The sequence below is a fragment of the Planococcus citri genome, chromosome 4, assembly GCF_950023065.1.
Source record: "Planococcus citri chromosome 4, ihPlaCitr1.1, whole genome shotgun sequence".
NCBI lineage: Eukaryota > Metazoa > Arthropoda > Insecta > Hemiptera > Pseudococcidae > Planococcus > Planococcus citri.
This window is the reverse complement of record NC_088680.1, coordinates 38992755-39011585: the sequence shown is the minus strand read 5'-3', so window position 1 is coordinate 39011585 and position 18831 is coordinate 38992755. Positions and strand designations below refer to the sequence as shown.

Sequence of the window (18831 nt, the reverse complement as noted above, 5' to 3'; positions counted from 1 at the left end):
AAATACGTTTAGTCACGCATGTTTTTTATCCGCCTTGTAGAATTGGAAAGACAGAGAAAGAGAAGAAGCCGATAGAAGCTTTAAATTTAATGCTTTTAGTGTTTTATAAATAATTTTGTACGTTTTATTTTAATAATTAACCTCGTCAATTGGATATCATGTCTGGGGACGCTTCGTAAGTACATTTTTACCCAAATATTCTTCGCCGGTTTTCTAAATTTCCTTTATTATGGATAATACCATGCGGTGCAATCGGCTATCGGCCATTGTCGATTGTGTTAGCTAGTTATTGTTATCATAAATCCCTCACATCGCCCATGAACTTGAATTCATCAACTAAAGCTTCAAACGAGCAAAACACCGAGTGTTTTACGTGATCGCAATAAGTCATTCATACTCGTATGTCTCTCTAACAACTCATTTGAGTTCTTATCTCTACACTTGGATATGTGATTCACCCGGTGATCATGCTTTTTGGCTATCACTTAATCGATAATTACAATCGAAATAGTAATTTGTGTTTTAATTAATGTACGTTGATTTTCCCACAGTGTTTCCCCGCCTGCGGTTTTATGGGCGCAGAGAAATAGCACCATTTTCTTGTCCATTTGCTTAGAAGATTGCCGAGATCCAGTGCTTCAAATAAACCCATCGAATATATACTTCCGAGGTGTCGGCGGTACCGAAAGAAAAGAACACGAAGTTAATATTGAATTGTACAAGGATATAGTTCCAGAAGTGAGCTTAAACAAAGATTTCCTATTCGTCGAGTCAGATTCGCGTGCATTCAACTAACGTATTTTGTTATTCCAGCTGTCAAAACAATTCCAAACCGGTAGAACAATTGAACTGATTTTAAAGAAGAAAGAAGAAGGACCCTATTGGCCACAACTTACAAAATTAAAACAACGATACCACTGGTTAAAAATCAATTTCAATAAATGGAAAGAAGAAGACGACAGTGATGTTGAGGAAGAAGAAAATTTCGAAGATGTAAATACCTGAAGCTGTCCAGCTCGTTTTCTATTAGAACATTCTGTAGAACTAATTCGTAATGTGTTTTATTCGCAGATGATTCGTTCCATCGGTGATTTAGGCACCGGTTCGAGACCTAGCTTTGAAAACGATACTGATTCTGATGACAATGATAAAGATGCCGAAGACGACCTCCCTCCTTTGGAATAATTTCTGAAAAAGATTTCTTTGCGCATTTATCTGTAAGATAGAGCTAACGGTTTATTCCCTTTTTATCATTAATTTCCCCCAGAATATAAGATACGTGCTGTTTATATTAGTTATTTTTACGTGTATATTTCCAGTAGTTATTTACCTAATGAATAACTGTTGCCAGTAAAACAAAAAAAATAATCATAGCATTGACCACTGGACTCTTGGGAAATTCGCATTTTAGTATCAATTTCGCGATTATTCGAAGTCTTCTAATGTGGTTAGCGTATTTTTTTTTTTTCTAATTATCCATTTTTTTTCCTTCAAATTTTATCAAAGCGAAAAAATATAAATAAACGCGATATTACTGCAGAAGGTGAAAGTAAAATTACAAATATGAGCTTTTATATAATCGATATTTCAACATGGAGAGAAATCCCAGCAATATTTTATATTATTAGATTTTTGTTATAATGTTTCCTTATTGAATTTTGAATTGCAGTAAATTGGCTACTATTATTTTTTAACTAGTGTTTTCATTTTATACGATTCGCCTTTCGCATAAATAATATATTACGGGGAATAAAACATCTTGGAAAATTTTCAAAGGTAAAAAGAGAATCTTTGTAAATACCCACGATCTAATTTGGAAATGAATTTCAAAATCCAGTTGTAAGACCAAGGCTAGTGATACTTTCACTAAAAAAAAATTGAACCGTTGAACATGATTTGAATACGATTTTACGCCATTGACCGTCGAAAAGTGTGTACGTATTATGGTATTAGTCCCTAATGTAAATATGAGTATTGACACATTCATTTTGTACAATTTGGTTTTAAGTACTTAATTTTTAAGCGAATTTTAATTTGGCCAGTTATGGTATCGTTCAGCATATACGTATAGCTTCGAATATGGAATATGGAAACTAAAATCAGAAATGAATTTTATACAAATTGATATTTTTGTTGCACATTATCAAGTGTAAAGAAGTTGTTTTCGTATTATACTTATCTTTTCACTCGGTTTCATCTTTTTTTTTTCTTATATTAGTAAATATCCCACTTTTTTCCCTATATGGTCAGACTTCGAATCACAATGAGAAATTGAAATTCGTGAGTAATCGTATTTAATACTTAACTAGACGATCAAAGTTCAATTTTAAATCGATTAGCATTTAAAATCAAGCATCTAATATTCATAGGTTACACCGGAAACGACGAATAAATTCGTTGAAAGAAGATCGAATTAGCTGAGTGAATTTCAAAAAAATAATTTCGTTTTGGATTTTTTGACACGAAGAGAAATTCCAGCGGTTTAAACGAACATTTTCTCCAGCTACCAGGTTCCGTTCTAATTATGAAAAAAGGAAGGAGAAAAAAACACCTTTAGGACGTACATTTCATCTAGACATGTCACTTGATACCTCGTATACGTTGATACCGTACTGTTCACAGCAGCGTATACTCAACTAGACGATTAAAAGCGAAGTGTCGACAAGCTTTTTCCGCTATTTTAATTTGTACCCGACAGTTCGCGTCTAATGCTATGGTGGAGGAAGCTTGAGAGAAGTACAATGTTAATTCAGTGACATCGTGAAAAGTAATATCATTCTTTTCTGGATCTACGTAGATGATGTGATTAGAAGAGAATAATTAATGAAGGGATGAAGGAATTTTTTTTTATTATTGTTGTAATTGCATGATGCTAGGCGTTACGTTGAGTTTTCTGTAAAAATTATCTTCCGAGATAGATAACGCCTGTCAACAACATGTTATGTGATCACGTATCATTCAGTTTAGTAACGTTGTATTTGTGATTTCCGAAGGCTTCAGAATACTACATTTTAGTCATCATTAATTTCTAGTTGTGATCATTTTTAATTTCAAAGTTGTTTCGATTTTTGAAACACTGGACTTGTTTTTCTACCTTCCCTAAATTATTACAAGGCTTTCTAATCTCATATTTGAAAATATTTCAATAATTAATAAATAATTGAAAAATGAAAATCACATTTAAAATAAATTCTGTTTATTATACGGATTTTATTCGAACATTTCAAAATTTTCAAAACAACTTCGAAGTTCGATCGTTATTTTGATTCATTTGATATTTCAGTTTCAAAAGGCGTTCATATCTTTCAGCCATTTTTTTAGAAACCCTTTTTCCATGACATTTGCGAATTATTTTATTTGAAAAATAATTTTCGGGTACTGATCTCTACAGTTTTTAGTTTTAATAAGTATCCTATTTTCAAAAAAAAATCACATTTATGCAGAAAATGTAGCGCTGTTTGTTAGAATTTCTTATAGAAAATAATTGTATCGGAAATTTTTTCCTAAATTCAATTTCAAAACACAAATTTTACCAGTATTACTAAAGTTACAATGCAGGGCTAGTACTCAATTTAAAAAATAAAAAAAAATTGTAACCAAAAAATTATAAAATTTGAAACACTAAACAGTTTAATTTTGAGGAAAATACAAGTAGGTATCCAAAAAATAAGTATGTACATTTTAAAATAGAATACTCCGTTTTTCAATTTTAAAAAGTTGACGCTGGCGGGAAATTTTGCAACTTTTTGTAGCCCAAAAAAGGAGATTTTTTGCAATGTTTCTAGCAAAAAAAATGAAAAACAAAAAAACAGTTTTTAGTGAAAAGCAAGACTTTGACAATTTTAGCAAAAAAAAATGATTTTTTGTTATTTCTGGGGGGAAAAAACGAAAATTTTAGGCAATTTTTGAAAAAAAGTAAAATTTTAAAAAAATTGCCATTTTATTGTTGAAAAACAACAATTTTTGTAATTTTTGAAAAAGCGAGATTTTTAGGAATAAGCAGGACATTTTGGTAGGTATATAATGCGATGACAAAGTGATACTTTTTGGAAATTTCTGACAAAAAAGTCCGTCTTTTGAAGACTTTTTGGAAAAAAGTGGGGCTAAAAACTAAGTTTTATCTCCATTTTGTTAGAAAGCCAAAATTTATTTTTGACATTTTTGACAATACCTGGCGAAAACCAAGAAACCAACCAACACTTCAACAATTCTAGCAGAAGGAAGTGCTCTTTGGAAATTTCTGGAAAAAAAGTGAGACTTTTTGGCAATTTTGCTAAATAAGAAAAATTTTTGACAAAAAGCAATACTTGGAAAATTTAAGCAAAAAGCATGATATGACGTTTTGGTGAATTATTTGCAAAAAAGTGATATCTATTTTTCGCAATTTTTATTAAAAAAAGCAAGACTTTTTTCCAACTTTTTAGTAAAAATAAAAAGGGAAGACTTTTTAGAAATTTTTGGGAAATGGCGATTTTTTTGGCAGAAAACAAGACTTTTTCAACTTCACAACTTCTGCAAAAGGCAAAAAACAGGGCCTTTGGAATCGTCCATTTTTTTCTTCAAAATGTATTAAAAAATTAATTTTTTAACCAAAAGTTATCTTTAGTAAGTTAGTTAGTTACTCGTTGAAAATGGGAAAACTAACAGCTGAACCATATCCCGTTTCATCCCATACATTTGAACGATACAGTATATTATTCTTCCTAAACCCTTACAATATTAAGTGCAATAAAAAAATTCTTCTCCCATTATTATAAAAAAAAAATCATTTTCTGATTTGACAAACAACAAAGAACATTGTTCCATCTCTTTTTTTTTGTTGGAACATAATTTTCTTCAAAACCTTTTATGAATCTAATACGAACCCTGGTCAACTCCCTCTCCCTCCTCCAGTCCTCCTCAAATTTATCTCAATCACCAATTTGCCACCTCAACCATCGAAATCGTCATCTAAACACGATGGGGTATTAATTAATATTTCAAATCGGTTCGCAATATCCAACGCCGGAGACAGAAAAACTACACGTTGAACCGATTCTCAAAGCACTCCATTTACGAGTTAACCTGTTTCGACGGCAGAATATACAAGTAGAGAAGTAAACCTTTACCCCACTTCTTCTTAACCTAGATCAGCTCAGACAGGTGTCTTTGCGGTGCGATCTTTAAGGTAAATTCAACAAAATCTTGTCAGTATTTTATGGAGTTTTCTCTTCGATCGTCGTAATTCAACGTGTATCGTACATCGGTGTGCCGAGTGGTACTCGAATACGTTTTTTAAGTACCTATACCCTATTGTATGTACGAGAGAATCGGCTCGCGGTAAAAGTACCCATAATTTGATTGCTTTTCGGTGAACATGTGCGTATTAGTAAAGTTCTGTTCAATTTATACGGTGCGTTTTATTCAAAATAAGAAATTTTGAAGTAAAAAATTTGGCATTTGTTTTGTTATTGGTGCGCGTACCTATTACTTGTACACCTATCTTATACTACCTAGCTATACTGATGTGTTGTGTATTTGTGCAATGAGTTCGCGATGAATGCATCAAAGGATTCGATCATTTGAACGTGATTTAGCCATTAAAAATGCCATCATTATTTAGCGAAGCGTTTTATGTAAGTAAAATTGAGTTGTTTTCATTTTATTAAGCTCAGATCATTCTCATATATGTACCTACATTGAATAATGTATGTACCTATCAGTTGATATGTTTATTTAAAAATTAGATGCATTTATTTTGAGAACCTGCACAAAATGTGCTTGAAAAATGATCTCATTCTGGCAAATCTATCATAAAATTAAAATTCCAAAATGAATTTTTTCCTCTAATAATCACATTCTCATAAAAGCTACCTATTATATGTAATTTCACTTCCTCGAGATTTAATTTTCTCATTTGGAGATTTTAAATCGACTATACCTACCTGAGGTGCTCGCCACCTGCCGAGAATAAACATCCCATTCTTAAGAAAATTCTACTCCAAATTAATTCAAACATGTATTTTACTTACGAATAGACAGAGACACACACATATTTTCATAAACATAAATCTGCGTGACATTTACACCAAAGTACATACACGCACCTAAAAAAAATGAGTTAAAAAATAAGTATGGTAGCTGTCCAGAACAGCGTGAAATACGCGCGTATTTGTCACGTGTAAATGGATGACACAAATATAAAATAATATCGCGTACCGGTAGCCTATCTGTGTTGTTTTTTTTCTTCTCCTTTCATTTCATGTGTATTGCATTACTTGATGCAGTAAAGAGAAAAGTAAAAAGAGCGCGGCGGTCACAACACAGCGATATGAAATGGATACCAGGATCAATTAACCATAGATGCGGAGTCACAATGTAGGACATTATGGAAGCCCTGGGCTCTGGTGCTTAGTAGTCCATTAAGACCTATTCTGGCGTGTAAAAATTAGATTTTTCAGAATAGGTGATGAAATGTCGTCATAAAGGATCCATTTTTGAAACCATTTCTCGAGATTATTTCTCTGGAGAGTGAGGAAGACAATAAGGGACAAAATGGCATTCTTCTTGGGTCTATTTTGGTTGTCGATGGCTCTGCAGAAACAAAAAAAAACTCGAAGAAAGTGAAAAAATAATGCCAACTTGCAAAAGACTTCATAGATATATCGAAAAACTTGAGGATTTTATTACTTGTATACTGTATAGGTATATCAAAAGACTAAAATCGAAAAAAGATCAAAACACAGAAAAAATTGAACAAAAATGGGGGGGGGAAGGTCAGTCTACATCTAACAAAGAAAGTACCATTTGAATGATTTTCGACGGTGTTTGGTAAAAAAGGCCCATCTGCACTTTTCAGGATTTTTTCACTCAGGGCAACAGTGCTTTAACAGCCAAGATTTGAAAAGGTAAAAAGGGCCAAACTGAATGATGCAGTTTGTCGCTGAGACAGTTTGGCCCTTTTTACCTTTTCAATTCTGGCATTTCTGGCTGTTGAAGCAGTTTTGCCCTGAGTGAAAAAATCTTGAAAAATGCAGATTGGCCCTTTTTATGAAACAACTACACCGTCGATTCATCTTTTTCTAACAGGAGAAAAAAATGAAAAAAGTAGGTACATATCACCTAAAATAATGACGTTTTATTAGAGATGTGCACTTTTCAGAAAAGTAATTTTGGTGAAATAAAAAGTGAAAAGTTCGTTGAAAAGTGTGAAAACAAAGTAAATCGTGTGAGTCTCATCTTAAAGCTCTCTGTAAAATCTTCAAATTGATGTATTTTTTGACTATCTAAAACAAACAAAAAAACAAAATCATATTTTTTCACCTACCTACTTGATCGAAAAGTGGTAGTTTTGAGCCTTTCTACAGCCTTCAACATTTTTGGGTTTTTCTGTTTTGAAAAAAATTATATGAAAAATATCAAAAAGCTATTCAGCGCCCATAAGGTATATGGGTGCTGAACTGCTGAATTGCGAAGGTGGAGGAGTGGAGAGAGTGAAACTTGATATTTGACTTCATCAATGTGGTCAGTGTTTTCTGATGAGTAAATTGATTGGTCACTCGCTTTTTATTTTTTAGTGAAAACTGAAAAGTGAAATGAAAAGTAGGAACTTTTCTTTTCAACTTTTCATTGAAACAAAAGTACTTTTCACTTTTCAGACTGCACATGTCTACGTTTTATTGAAATATGTATGTTATGGAAAAATATTTTAAAAAGACTTTGAAAGTGTAATTTTGACGTAATTTCTTGATAAATTCTTGACCACTGCAGTAAAATTCTAAGAAGCTTATGCAGGTAAAATTTATTATACAGCCTGATCGAAAATCTGTTGACGGTGGAGATTTATCGATTTGAGTAGTTTTATGATGCTTTACTTTTATGTTGAAGTTTTCTGAATAGAATGCCAATAAAGTCTCTGGTCAGAAAGCTTTTCATGAAGATTCAAACAGTAGGTATTTTTACCCTAAATATTAAGGGCATTTTTGCTCTAAATACAGATTAAAAAAGCAAAACTCAAAAATCGTACTCATGTCTCTATTTTTATAGGAAGGATTTTTAAGAAGAATGAGGGGGTAGCTGAAACCCCATTTTGTTTAATTGTAATCGTGAGAGCTTCACATGGTATTACTATTCCTGTAGATGAATTATTAATCTTCCTGCAAATCGTTCTCCTATCACATTTTTTCTGTTTCATTTCTTGAGAATTAAAAACATTAATCAAATGATTATCTTCTCCTTTTATTTTATCATCTTCATTTTTCCTTTAACTTTTTAATATGTAATTAGAATAAATAAAACTCTCAGAATCTCTACAGGTTATCAATTCTACAAAAGATTGGGGAGGGGATGGGGCATCGAGCCTCGAGGTATCTAATTCAAAAAATCGATAAGAAAATACCATACCTATACCGGTATTTCAAGTCAGTGCCTTCAAATTAGTAAAATTTGACCTATCACACCACATTTTTTGTGATTTTTCTTTTAAAAGTAAAGGGGACACGATGGAGGGGGTGCATTGATAGGACTTATTCAAAAACTTGATGAAAAGGAATTCGAACCAGTACCCTCAAAACCAAAAAAACCCATAACCAAAAAAAAAAAAAATGACACACCATTCAGAATTTTTCTGGAGTTGGACCATATCTTAGTATTGGTAGAAAAGGAGGCGATTCACAGAGGCCAGGTCAAAAAAGTTGGCCAGTATTCAGCTCTGAGCTTTTACTTTATAAAATATTTATAAATTCTTAAACAGAAGACACTTTTACATTCAACCTGAAAAGTTGAACTTTCATAGCGAAAGTTTAGTGCTAAGCTTTTCGAGCTATGATTGTCGATTTTGAATTTAGTTAGGATTCTCTTTAAAACTTCGTTATTTTTGACTAGTCTCAAGACACGAGCCTTCGAAGTTCGAAGTTTGGCTGCATTGACTTCATTTTCGAAAACCCACTGGGTCAATGACCTACAGACAAAAACACTTAAATTTTTTGAAAACTCCAACTCTTCAAAAAAAAACCTAAAGTTTTACCCTTTTTCAAAAAGAGTCTGAACTTTTCGACGTAAAGAGTCCAGAAAAGCTCAAAAACTCCTTTTGGAAAGTAGCTGAAATGTAAAAACCTCAAAAATACTAGAAAAGTTCACAAATTATGATGTCGTGATCTCGTGATGTTGATATAAATAATTATGTTTTAACCTAGCTTTGGAATTTTTTACTCAAAAAAGGCGTCAGAAAGAAATGAATGAAAAAACACACTCTGTTAAATCAAAAAGAATAAGAAAGAGTTTTTTGTCTTTTTTGAAGAAAATTTCAACTCCGAGTTCCACGGAAATATTCAAATCAGGTTCGTTCAGAATAGATAACTGTAGGTAGCAGAAGTCCTTATTTCTATGTAGTTCTGCCAGTTCAACAATCCTATTTCTATTTGTAGCTGTTCTCATCGTACGAGCACTTCATTTTGCCCGACCTCCTGGCGCAGAAATGCCAAAAAATTTTCTAGCATCTCATTTTTACAATCCTCAATATTTTCGCCCACATATCGTCTATAAAAGTTTGTAAACAATTGCGATTCAAATTCAGGCGTCGAAAATTCCAATAAACTCCTTCTTATGAACTCAGCAGTTCAGCTCTGCCCTTTTTGCATTAATTTTCGGACCTCGATTCATGAATCATAAATCTCGTTCAAACATTCGAATAAAATTACACTCTGTAGTCGGTAATAATGAAAGGAACACATTCAACGATGTCAAACAATCACAAATACATATCTAATGCTCAAACTACGCGTCTCTGTAGTGCATCCCACGTTAACACATCTTCTACATATACTTGTCCAGCACGGCCCGGCCGCCTTCGCGTACACGTACCAGAACGATTACGACATTGCAACAAAGCGTAGGATTCATTCGATTTGCTCTGAAGCGTGTAGAAGTGCTCGATCGATTATGAATGATGAAAGGCGAGGCAGCGCACTTTGAAGTCGAACCAGTTCATAGGACATAGGACAACTACAACGTAGAGCTAGATAAGTGGCTCCAATTCATCATCCTTATCAAAAGCTCTTCGCTCTATGTTTCAATTCTATTGCAGCTTCCATTCTATCCTCCTAGGTTGGGCTCCTGGAAATCCTATTTTTAATCATTCTGATCAATTTTCAAGTCTTTAGGAATGAATTTTGATACATGGATCTCATTGGAAGCTCTGAAAATTATGAAATTTTGTTTTATGAGTCTTCATAACAGCACAGAATAGTTTTCATCTCCAGTATTTTGAGAGCTTTAAATCTCCACAGCTCGAACAGATTCGTAACAAATCTCGATTATTTTCCCATAATATCTGTATAAATACGCGTATTAAAACCGTTCCGGCCGAATGGATGTGCCAGTTCTTACGCAATTCCAAACCGCATCGAAGTGCATTCAACTTCAACTTTATAAGCGTACAATACAAACCACTTCCCTAGGAAATTTTATTTTCTCATCTGCAAACAACTCGATACAGTACGAGTACCTTTGGTTTGGTGATTGGAAACATAATAATAAAGTGAACTAGAGAATAGGAGAAGAGATCCCCTGATGCAGGATACAGATGAGAAATAGGAATAGGTACTGCAATATCCAGCGTAATCAGGTACCCATCCGTACAGCTACCGAAGCTTCGACTATAGATAATTCCCCATCGGTCTTTGTAATTAAATACCTTCTGTACGCATATAATATCGTGCTTTACTGGTTTACACACATCAGATTGACCTAGAAATTGACCACAAACACGTCGGATGGAAATTAATACCATCAATTTAGCTTTTAAAAATAATGAAAGTGGGCCTCGCCGACAAGTACATAGGTACGGTATCGGTCATTGAGCGTTACTACTGCATCGTGTCGGTGTCGGTTCTTTTACATGGCTATAGGTAGGTAGGTGTTTCTTTTGCTCTCACTATCATTTATAGTATACTACGAACATGTGCATGTACAACAATCAGTATAATTATCCGGTGCGGTAGGTAGATCGACATAATACACTTACACACGTGCTCGTGCGACTCGTACAATACTTGCTGGGACTTTCGCACGGCCTTCGTCATCGGGTATATTACGAGGTAATTAATCAAAAAGAGACAAGTTTCGATTATTCGTAATACAAATACTTAGATCCATTTGTATAAGAAACCAATTCGCACGTGGCTTTATAAGAAACCGTGATCTCTGATTGTATTTTTTTTCTTCGATTCGAACTATAGATCCGCAAAAATCATTACTTACGACTGGACTAGTGACCCGGCTTCCACTATACCGCTACCGCTACCTTGTACATTGAACTAGGTACACGAATCCCTATATGAATAGATCTAATGACGATGTATAATTTACTAATCACGATGACCTATAGCGAGTTAATCCACTATGAAAATTCATAACTTATACCGTGAGGAATAGTAGATACATACGCGATGTGTGTTTAAACCACAGCACTGTTTTACTGGCGTAGTGCATAGACCTACCTAGACCTAGGTAATTAAGGCCAACTAACTTTACCCTTTGACATTAAAATAAAACTAGACACTTGAAAAAACCACGAGAACCTGTACAGTACTTTGCCGAATCACCTTAATTTTTTTCCACGTGGTTTGAAATAAATAACGAGACTTTTCGAGGTACAAATGCAAACCGCGAAATATTTTAGATTGGACAATTTTTCATAATGTCATTCTTCTTCCTTCCGTCTTGCTTTCTTAACGAGGTGAATTCGAAGCTGCATAGTGCTATGTTCGGATAATTTATGACCAAAATGAGGCTTTAATTTCACGAAATATCTAACACGATGTACTTATGGTACCGAATATTGGATGATTTTTTTGTGACTTGCTCGTATCTTGTGTTCTCTTTTCTCTCTTCGTACGAGTAATTTTATATGGTGAATGTTGTTTTCACTTTTGTTTTATTTTGTAAACAGTCATCACATGTGTAGACTGCAGATGAAAGAATTGTTCATCGAATTCAAAATCGGCGGTCTCATGAATCTGATGAATCACAAAATATTTGAAATTGACCATCCCAGCTATCCACCCTTGAAAACCATCCCCCTGAATAATTCGCCATTTTTTTTTATTTTTTTTGAACTGGCTCCCTCCGATTTGAATCAAACCAAGCTAGATTGATAGATCATGTTTCAAGACTCGCATATAATTTTTAAATCTCAAATTTCATTTTTGGGGTTTTTTGGAAAATTTTTGAAAATTTTAAATATTCAAAAAAACTTTTTTGAATAAATTTTTTGAAACTTTTTCATGAAGAATAATTTTTTTGAGCATTTGAATCAACGTGAACAATTTCTGCAATTCAATTCCTGCACATCAAAAAACAAGCTGAAGCTTCCAGTGATTTTCCAATTCTCTCTAGAAATTTCAAATTGCTCAGGAGAAACCGAAAGTGAACTTTAGGATCCGTGAGGGTCCGTAGGACACCCTCTATAGATAATGAACTTTTTTCCAGCAAGATATCGTCGGATGTGTCTAAAAAGTCAAATTTTACTGTTTTCGGTCATTCCAAAACTCTACCGCAATTTTCGCTTTTTTAAGAATTTTTGAATTTTTTGTGGAAGACATCTAAATTAATTTAACCCAGCTAAGAATCGAGTTGAGTTGTGCCTTATCCTCGACCTATTTAACGAGTTTATCCGAATTTGAACTACCTATAGTTTCAAGTCGAACATAGTACAATCTTCTCAATTCTAAACCCCAAAAAAAATCAAAAGAGGGGAAGTTTTGAGTGCAGGCATAGCCGGGTATTTATTTCAATATTGTCGAACTTCCCTACATCCCAACAAAAGTTATAGAGCATAAAAAAGAAAGTTTTTTTTTGCTTTGGAAATCAAAAATTACAATGGAAGCTCCAGAATGGCCACAGGTTATGAAATTCAGTTTAGGGAGGTTGATATTAGTTTTACGGTTGATTATTATAATTTTTACTGAATAAAAAAAAAATTTAAAAGCAGAAATATCTAAATAGGTATCATTGTTAGATTTTCAAAAATTCAATAAAAATCAAAAGTTCAATTTGGACAGCTGAAATTTTGGTTATGAGGGTTTCAGAATCAGACCATTCTTTCCCCCCAAAAAACACGTTCCAGTTCAAATCAGAGGGGGACACCTCGATAGCTTTCCTTGCTGGTCTCCCATTTAAAAAAAAAATACATAACCCGGTCAATTTTTTGGTACTGAAATCCATTTTTCAATTTTTGGTAATTTTTTTAAATTCAAAAGTTCATTTTCCATGAAAACTCAAAATTAAGTCAAATTGAAGTTGTATATAGAAAGATGAAATTTTGAATTTTAGTTTATGATATTATATTTTCGACAGAAAAATGGATTGGTAGTAGTTTTGAGGGGTTCTGGAGCCTCCAGCGGATTTTTGGATTTTCTAATTTTGAGAAAAAAATACTGCCATTGTAGCATCACTGATCGATCACCTAATGTACAGCTTTTCAAAACTAAATTCATTTCTAACAATTCAATTTCAAAACTTTCTCCAGTAATCATCAATTTTTTGAAAAAAAATCAAATCCAAAATTTTTTCCAGCAATTGTCAATTTTTGGGGAAAAAATAAAAAATTCTTCGTTTGCACAAAATGCATGAATTTGGTAGGTACATTATACATATGTGTATGTAGGTACTTGACTTATTTTCAACTTTCCGGATCGATTGGTGATAGTTGGAGCCTCCAGCAGATTTTTCTGATTCTTCAGTAGAAAATTGGCCACAATTAAAAAAGGGCCAAAATGAAATTAAACCATTGTCTCAAGAATTTAAAAATCTACTAAAGGATCCAAAACAGCTTCTCCAGAGATTATCCTCAAAAAAACTGAAAAATACTTCAAGAAAATTTTGGATTTGAAGAAGCACAAAAATATTTCGAAAATACGTGCCTAAGTCGATCAAAAAAGTCACAAAAATCACTGATATGCGTGTTCATAGGAGCTGAATTTTATTTTCAGCCTACTTGCAGCTTTTTTTCGCAAACTGAAAAATCCAAAAATTTGCTGGAGGCATCAGAAAGGTTCGAAACCGTCATCAATCCACTCAAGAGGTCGAAAACAACGTACAAACCCAATTTCAGCTTTTTATGCCAATTTGATCAAATTTTGATTTTTTTTTCATGAGAAATTCTTCAAATTTTAATTTCCAAAAATTTATCAAAAATTGTAAAATGAATTTCAGTACCTAAAATTTTTGCTCGAGGTATATTTTCGGACTCTCTTTTGATTCCCTTTTGTCGGATTCCAAAATTTTTGTTCCGATTAGAATACTTCCACAGTAAGTGATTTTTCAAAACACAAGCCAAGCTTACAAATAGCTCCTGTAAAAATATTTACATTTCAAATCGGGAAATATCAAAAAAAAAAAAAAAAAACTAATCACAAACACATTAAATTACCCAGAAAATATATTAAAATTGCATCTAGGACATCGATTAATAAATGCATCTCCACAAAACAAAACTACCCAGCAACTCTAAAAAAAACTTGCATCAAAAAATTGACCTAAAAACTCCACCTATGTATTTTGGCACCATTACAACATCCCAACAACTTCACGTTTTCTTACAAATCGAATCATCCAATTAACATTCGAACACTTATGTAAAAACCTCCACCAACCAGCCACCAAACCGAAAATTTCCACTCACCATCCGCCTCATCTCGGATCCACCTAGTTTAATTCTGAAACAAATCATACCAATTAATTACTTCACCGTCTACGTAAATTACTTAATTTTACAACTAAAAATACAACAGATTAGATGATACGATCAATTGTGTCATTCTATATAAACGCATACAACCAGGATTATACGCCAAAAAAGGTATTTCGCGGGTTAATTAGGTACCACGGTACAGCATACGTATAACATTGCAGAAGATGCAGAGATCTCTACTCTAGACTATAGAGCTAAAAAAGGTCATTATACGCGTTGGTGCTCTCGATGAATGGCTACGCTCTCTTCACAAGCGATCCTCTGCTTTAGTCTCAAGATTACATGTAAAACGGTCAACGCCAATGATAATATCATTGAGCGTATTAATCTACACAGTACCTTACCTACTAATTCATATTGCAGACGCCATATTACGTCATTTATGATGCCTATGTCCTCTGGATAATTATATGCGCTATGTAGTATGTACCACTTGCTTGGGCTTGCATTATTCCGGAGACACCCGCGCTTATTTAGGATTATTATCCGTATAGCGGAGTTTTAGATGAAAAAAATTGGTACCTGACCATACCTCACTTATAAGTGTATAATTTCGTAACCTTCGATTAAATATTATGTAAGCGAATTAAACATGTAAATGTAGATATAGCGAGGTAAATTAGCGTTTGCAAATAAGGATCTCTGGGCTCTGCATATCTTGATATTCATATACGAGGTAGGTAATTCTTGAAATAAAAACAGGTGACAGTATCTTGAACTGATCAAGTGCCTGGTAGGTAGATTACTAGAGTACAGTGTGCCTACAATGTTCTCAACAAAAAAAAAGGGTGGGTAAGATGATCTTCCTTTCAGTCAATGATTTTTTTCTTTCAAGGTTTTGAATGAAGAATCTCGAACTCGTAATTCTTAAAATAGATACCCACCTAACAAATTTTTTCCCCACAGAACTCACATCAGAGCAGAAATTGGTAGAATTATCGTCCCTATCCGGTACTTTTGAGGCACACTGTAGATACCTGCTGAATGTGTGAACATGAATTCTCAATCGGATAATATAGTTGAACTGGTTCTATTACATTAAAAACATCCCACCTATACTTATATTAATTTAATTTGTAAACTATTATTAACTAAACTGTCGTCACTCTTTCGATAATTAAACCGTTCAAAGATTATCAACCCATAAATGGCTCAATTTCGCCCATCGGCAAGCTCAAGAAAAGGATCGCAAATGGCAGGATATGCTGCAACTGCGCCGAGGTGCATTATGTGTTCGATAAAGATAAATTGTAACAATTAACGACGTTTTAACCGCGCTTTCCCTTTAATTAATCGTACACAGCCGGTCGAATACCTACTCTATGCTGCGCGTTGAAAGTAAATTCAGGAAGTTTTTTTTCATCAACTCAACGCAGAAAGGTAAAAAATTCATCGAAAATGATTACACGGATACAAAATTATATTAAGTATTCACTTTTACTCGTATATACCTGGCGCTCTTATGGCATGGCATGGTGTTGAGCGCGAGACGTCCACATAAATACGAGTGGAATTAATAAGCGTGAACTATTCCGACGTGTGTGTGCGGTGCATTCGTCATGAAAAATGTGTAACATACCCTGGTCTTCTCCACACCTCCTTCCTTCCATGTTTTCGCGAAATCAAATGCTTTTATAAAAACAATTACAACCTGTTCGAAGCACGTCAAAAAATACTGCTAACTATTCGAGTGTGCTTATAAAATACTATGCTTATGCTTATGTGTGTAGTGTCCCTTTCATCACCTGTCACAATGCTTTCGAGCGTGTGTATAAAGAGTGAAGCCTTATGCTTTATGGATAAACAAGGTGGGTCTGGGTATTGGTAAGTTTAATTAATGGTTTCCTCTATGGCTCGAGACCGAATTAACCTTATCGTTTGAACTCCAGCGTTCTCCGTAACACGCCTACGGTGCAGTTTCCTCCTTTTTATTTTTCTATTTTCTGTCTGTGTAACATCTTGATCCTTTAAGTGTAATTACGACAATAGGACAAATTGTTGGCAAACGTGAAAAAAATCAACGAGTTACGATATGCCTGATGTTCGCGTTCGCGGTGCTGTGCATTCATAATACATACAGAGCTGTAGTGCACATTTGAGATCCATACTCGTAGTAGGCTACGTGCACACTTGCATAGATATGAGTTCGTTCATATGTTTTTCTTAAGGCTGGAACGCAATAAAGGGGACGAATTAGGTTTGGAAATGATACGAAGAATAAGTAAGGCAGGAAGTTATTTTGTTCAGATTAGATAGGTAGCTAATTAGATTTTACACGATTTGTTTGAAAATGGAGCGAATAAGAAACAGAAGACGTTGTGGTAGGTGCCTTCACTTCAAAATTAAAATAGGCAGTTGAATTTCAATTTGGAAAGTTTCATTGCTTTTTGAATGGAAAAATTTTGGAACCCCTTGCCATGGAGCTGAAATAAGAAAATGTGTAGTGGATTAATATTGGTCTGAAGTATTTTTCTGTTAATAAGGATCAATATTCTGCAAGATGTTATCAAAAATCCCATTTCCAGATACTAAAATCCACAAATGAAAGGAGCCTTCACTCGAGATGGTAGTGGCATCCTCAGATTGTTTATTAGGACTCAAAAATCAACCTTTATTTCAAAAATAAGATTGCAACCTGGTCTTTCTCCATTCAATGTTATACTCATCTTTAGTCTGCATCTCAAATATTAGAAATTGTGAAAGGAGTTGGGATTCAGAAGACGGTTGGAAGAGTTAACACTGAATTTGACGTCGGATTCAAGCTCAGGGATATCAAATCTTGTGAAAACGTCACTCTCGCACATCAAGAATAATTTTCCCACAAAATTCTCATTCAACTCCCTCTCCCATCTACATACAACATAATTAGGTATTTCTTAAATTTTTGACCAGCATCCAACCAAAACTTTTTTTTAATGCATAAGTAATGTTTAAAGATCAAAAATATCTACATTCAAAAATTTTTTTTCTGTAAACTATGCATTCCAATTTTTGTAAAAATAAAAAATAAATAGGCAAATAAAAATAAAAACAGTTTTTTTAAAAATGGTAAAAAATGGGTTTTAAACAGGATTAGATAGGTATACGCCTTTTGAAACTGGTTTTAGTGGCAATTATTTTCAGAACTATTACTCAAATCGATTAAATTGTAAGTATTCGATAGATTATTGAACCCCTTTTTTTACTATCATTTACTCAAATTGATAAAACAGCAAAAATAAATGGGGGGGGGGGAGAGGAATCTGGAATTTTAGCTGAGGAAATTTTTTCAATATGCTTCGCCCATCTTCGTCCAAATATCGTCTCAATTATCAAAAATGTTTAAGCTTTTCTGACCTAAGGCAACATTTTATTCGGATCTCATCGTACAATTTCGAAAAAAGTTAGTCTGTCCTACTACTTCTTTGATTGATAAGAAACGTAATTTCATCAGAAAAGTCAACAATTAGGTACAATCTTCTTCAAACATTATTTTTTGTACTGTATTCAAGCTGCTGATATTCAAAACTCTCATTCTCCTCCAAAAATCCAAAATGTTTTGACAATTGGACACTTGAGGTGTGCTGCCATTAGCTCTTTTTGGAAAGGGTATTTCTGGGTAAAATAGGTAAAATGCCCCTGTCCTCGAATTTTTGAAATTTTGATGAAACACTGGATCTTCTTTCACCCCAAAATTAGGGGAGGGGGTGCCTATGGCCCCAAAATTAGGGTTTCAAGAAGTTGATTAATTTTCTATTGTTTTTAGAGGTTCGCATACAAAATTTCAGAATTATGTCACAGGCAGTTTCGCTTTTTTTGGTGTTGCCGTGACCCAAAAAACACATCTTTGAGTGTTTTTCGAGTTTTTGAAGATGACCCACCTGGAGAAAAAATTTGAAAAAAAAGATACCTACCAATTATAGTACTCATGCAGATATATTTTTGAAATAAAAAAAATTTTGTGTACAAATTTTTTTTGTCAATATCTCCCCCCTGAGGGGCCGAAAAATTCTGAAAAAATTCACGTTGATAGACTTATGTTTTCTTTATATATTTTGGGTAAATTCAAAATTTTGTATTCAAAACTCGTTGAAGTATGATTTTTTTCCCGAAAAAAATTT

The 18831-nt window shown here is 33.6% G+C and overlaps 1 protein-coding gene and 1 long non-coding RNA gene across 3 annotated transcripts in view; one reads left to right on the top strand and one right to left on the bottom strand.

Moving 5' to 3' along the window:
- Positions 1–9: 9 nt before the first annotated feature.
- On the top strand, positions 10–2191 carry p23. Its single transcript, XM_065360469.1, has 4 exons — positions 10–175; positions 552–738; positions 814–993; positions 1072–2191. Exons 1-4 carry the CDS (start codon positions 159–161, stop codon positions 1183–1185), a joined length of 498 nt encoding a protein of 165 aa, XP_065216541.1. The 5' UTR covers positions 10–158; the 3' UTR covers positions 1186–2191.
- Positions 2192–4079: 1888 nt separating this feature from the next.
- Positions 4080–18831, bottom strand: part of LOC135842821 (uncharacterized) — a 72596-nt gene continuing 57844 nt past the window's right edge. The window contains exons 4-5 of one of the 2 annotated variants that reach the window (XR_010558191.1): positions 14663–14696; positions 4080–6573 (exon numbers count right to left, since the gene is read on the bottom strand). This is a non-coding gene — a long non-coding RNA (uncharacterized LOC135842821). Of the gene's footprint in view, positions 6574–14660; positions 14697–18831 lie in introns of those variants that run through there. The other variant, XR_010558190.1, reaches the window with a different exon arrangement.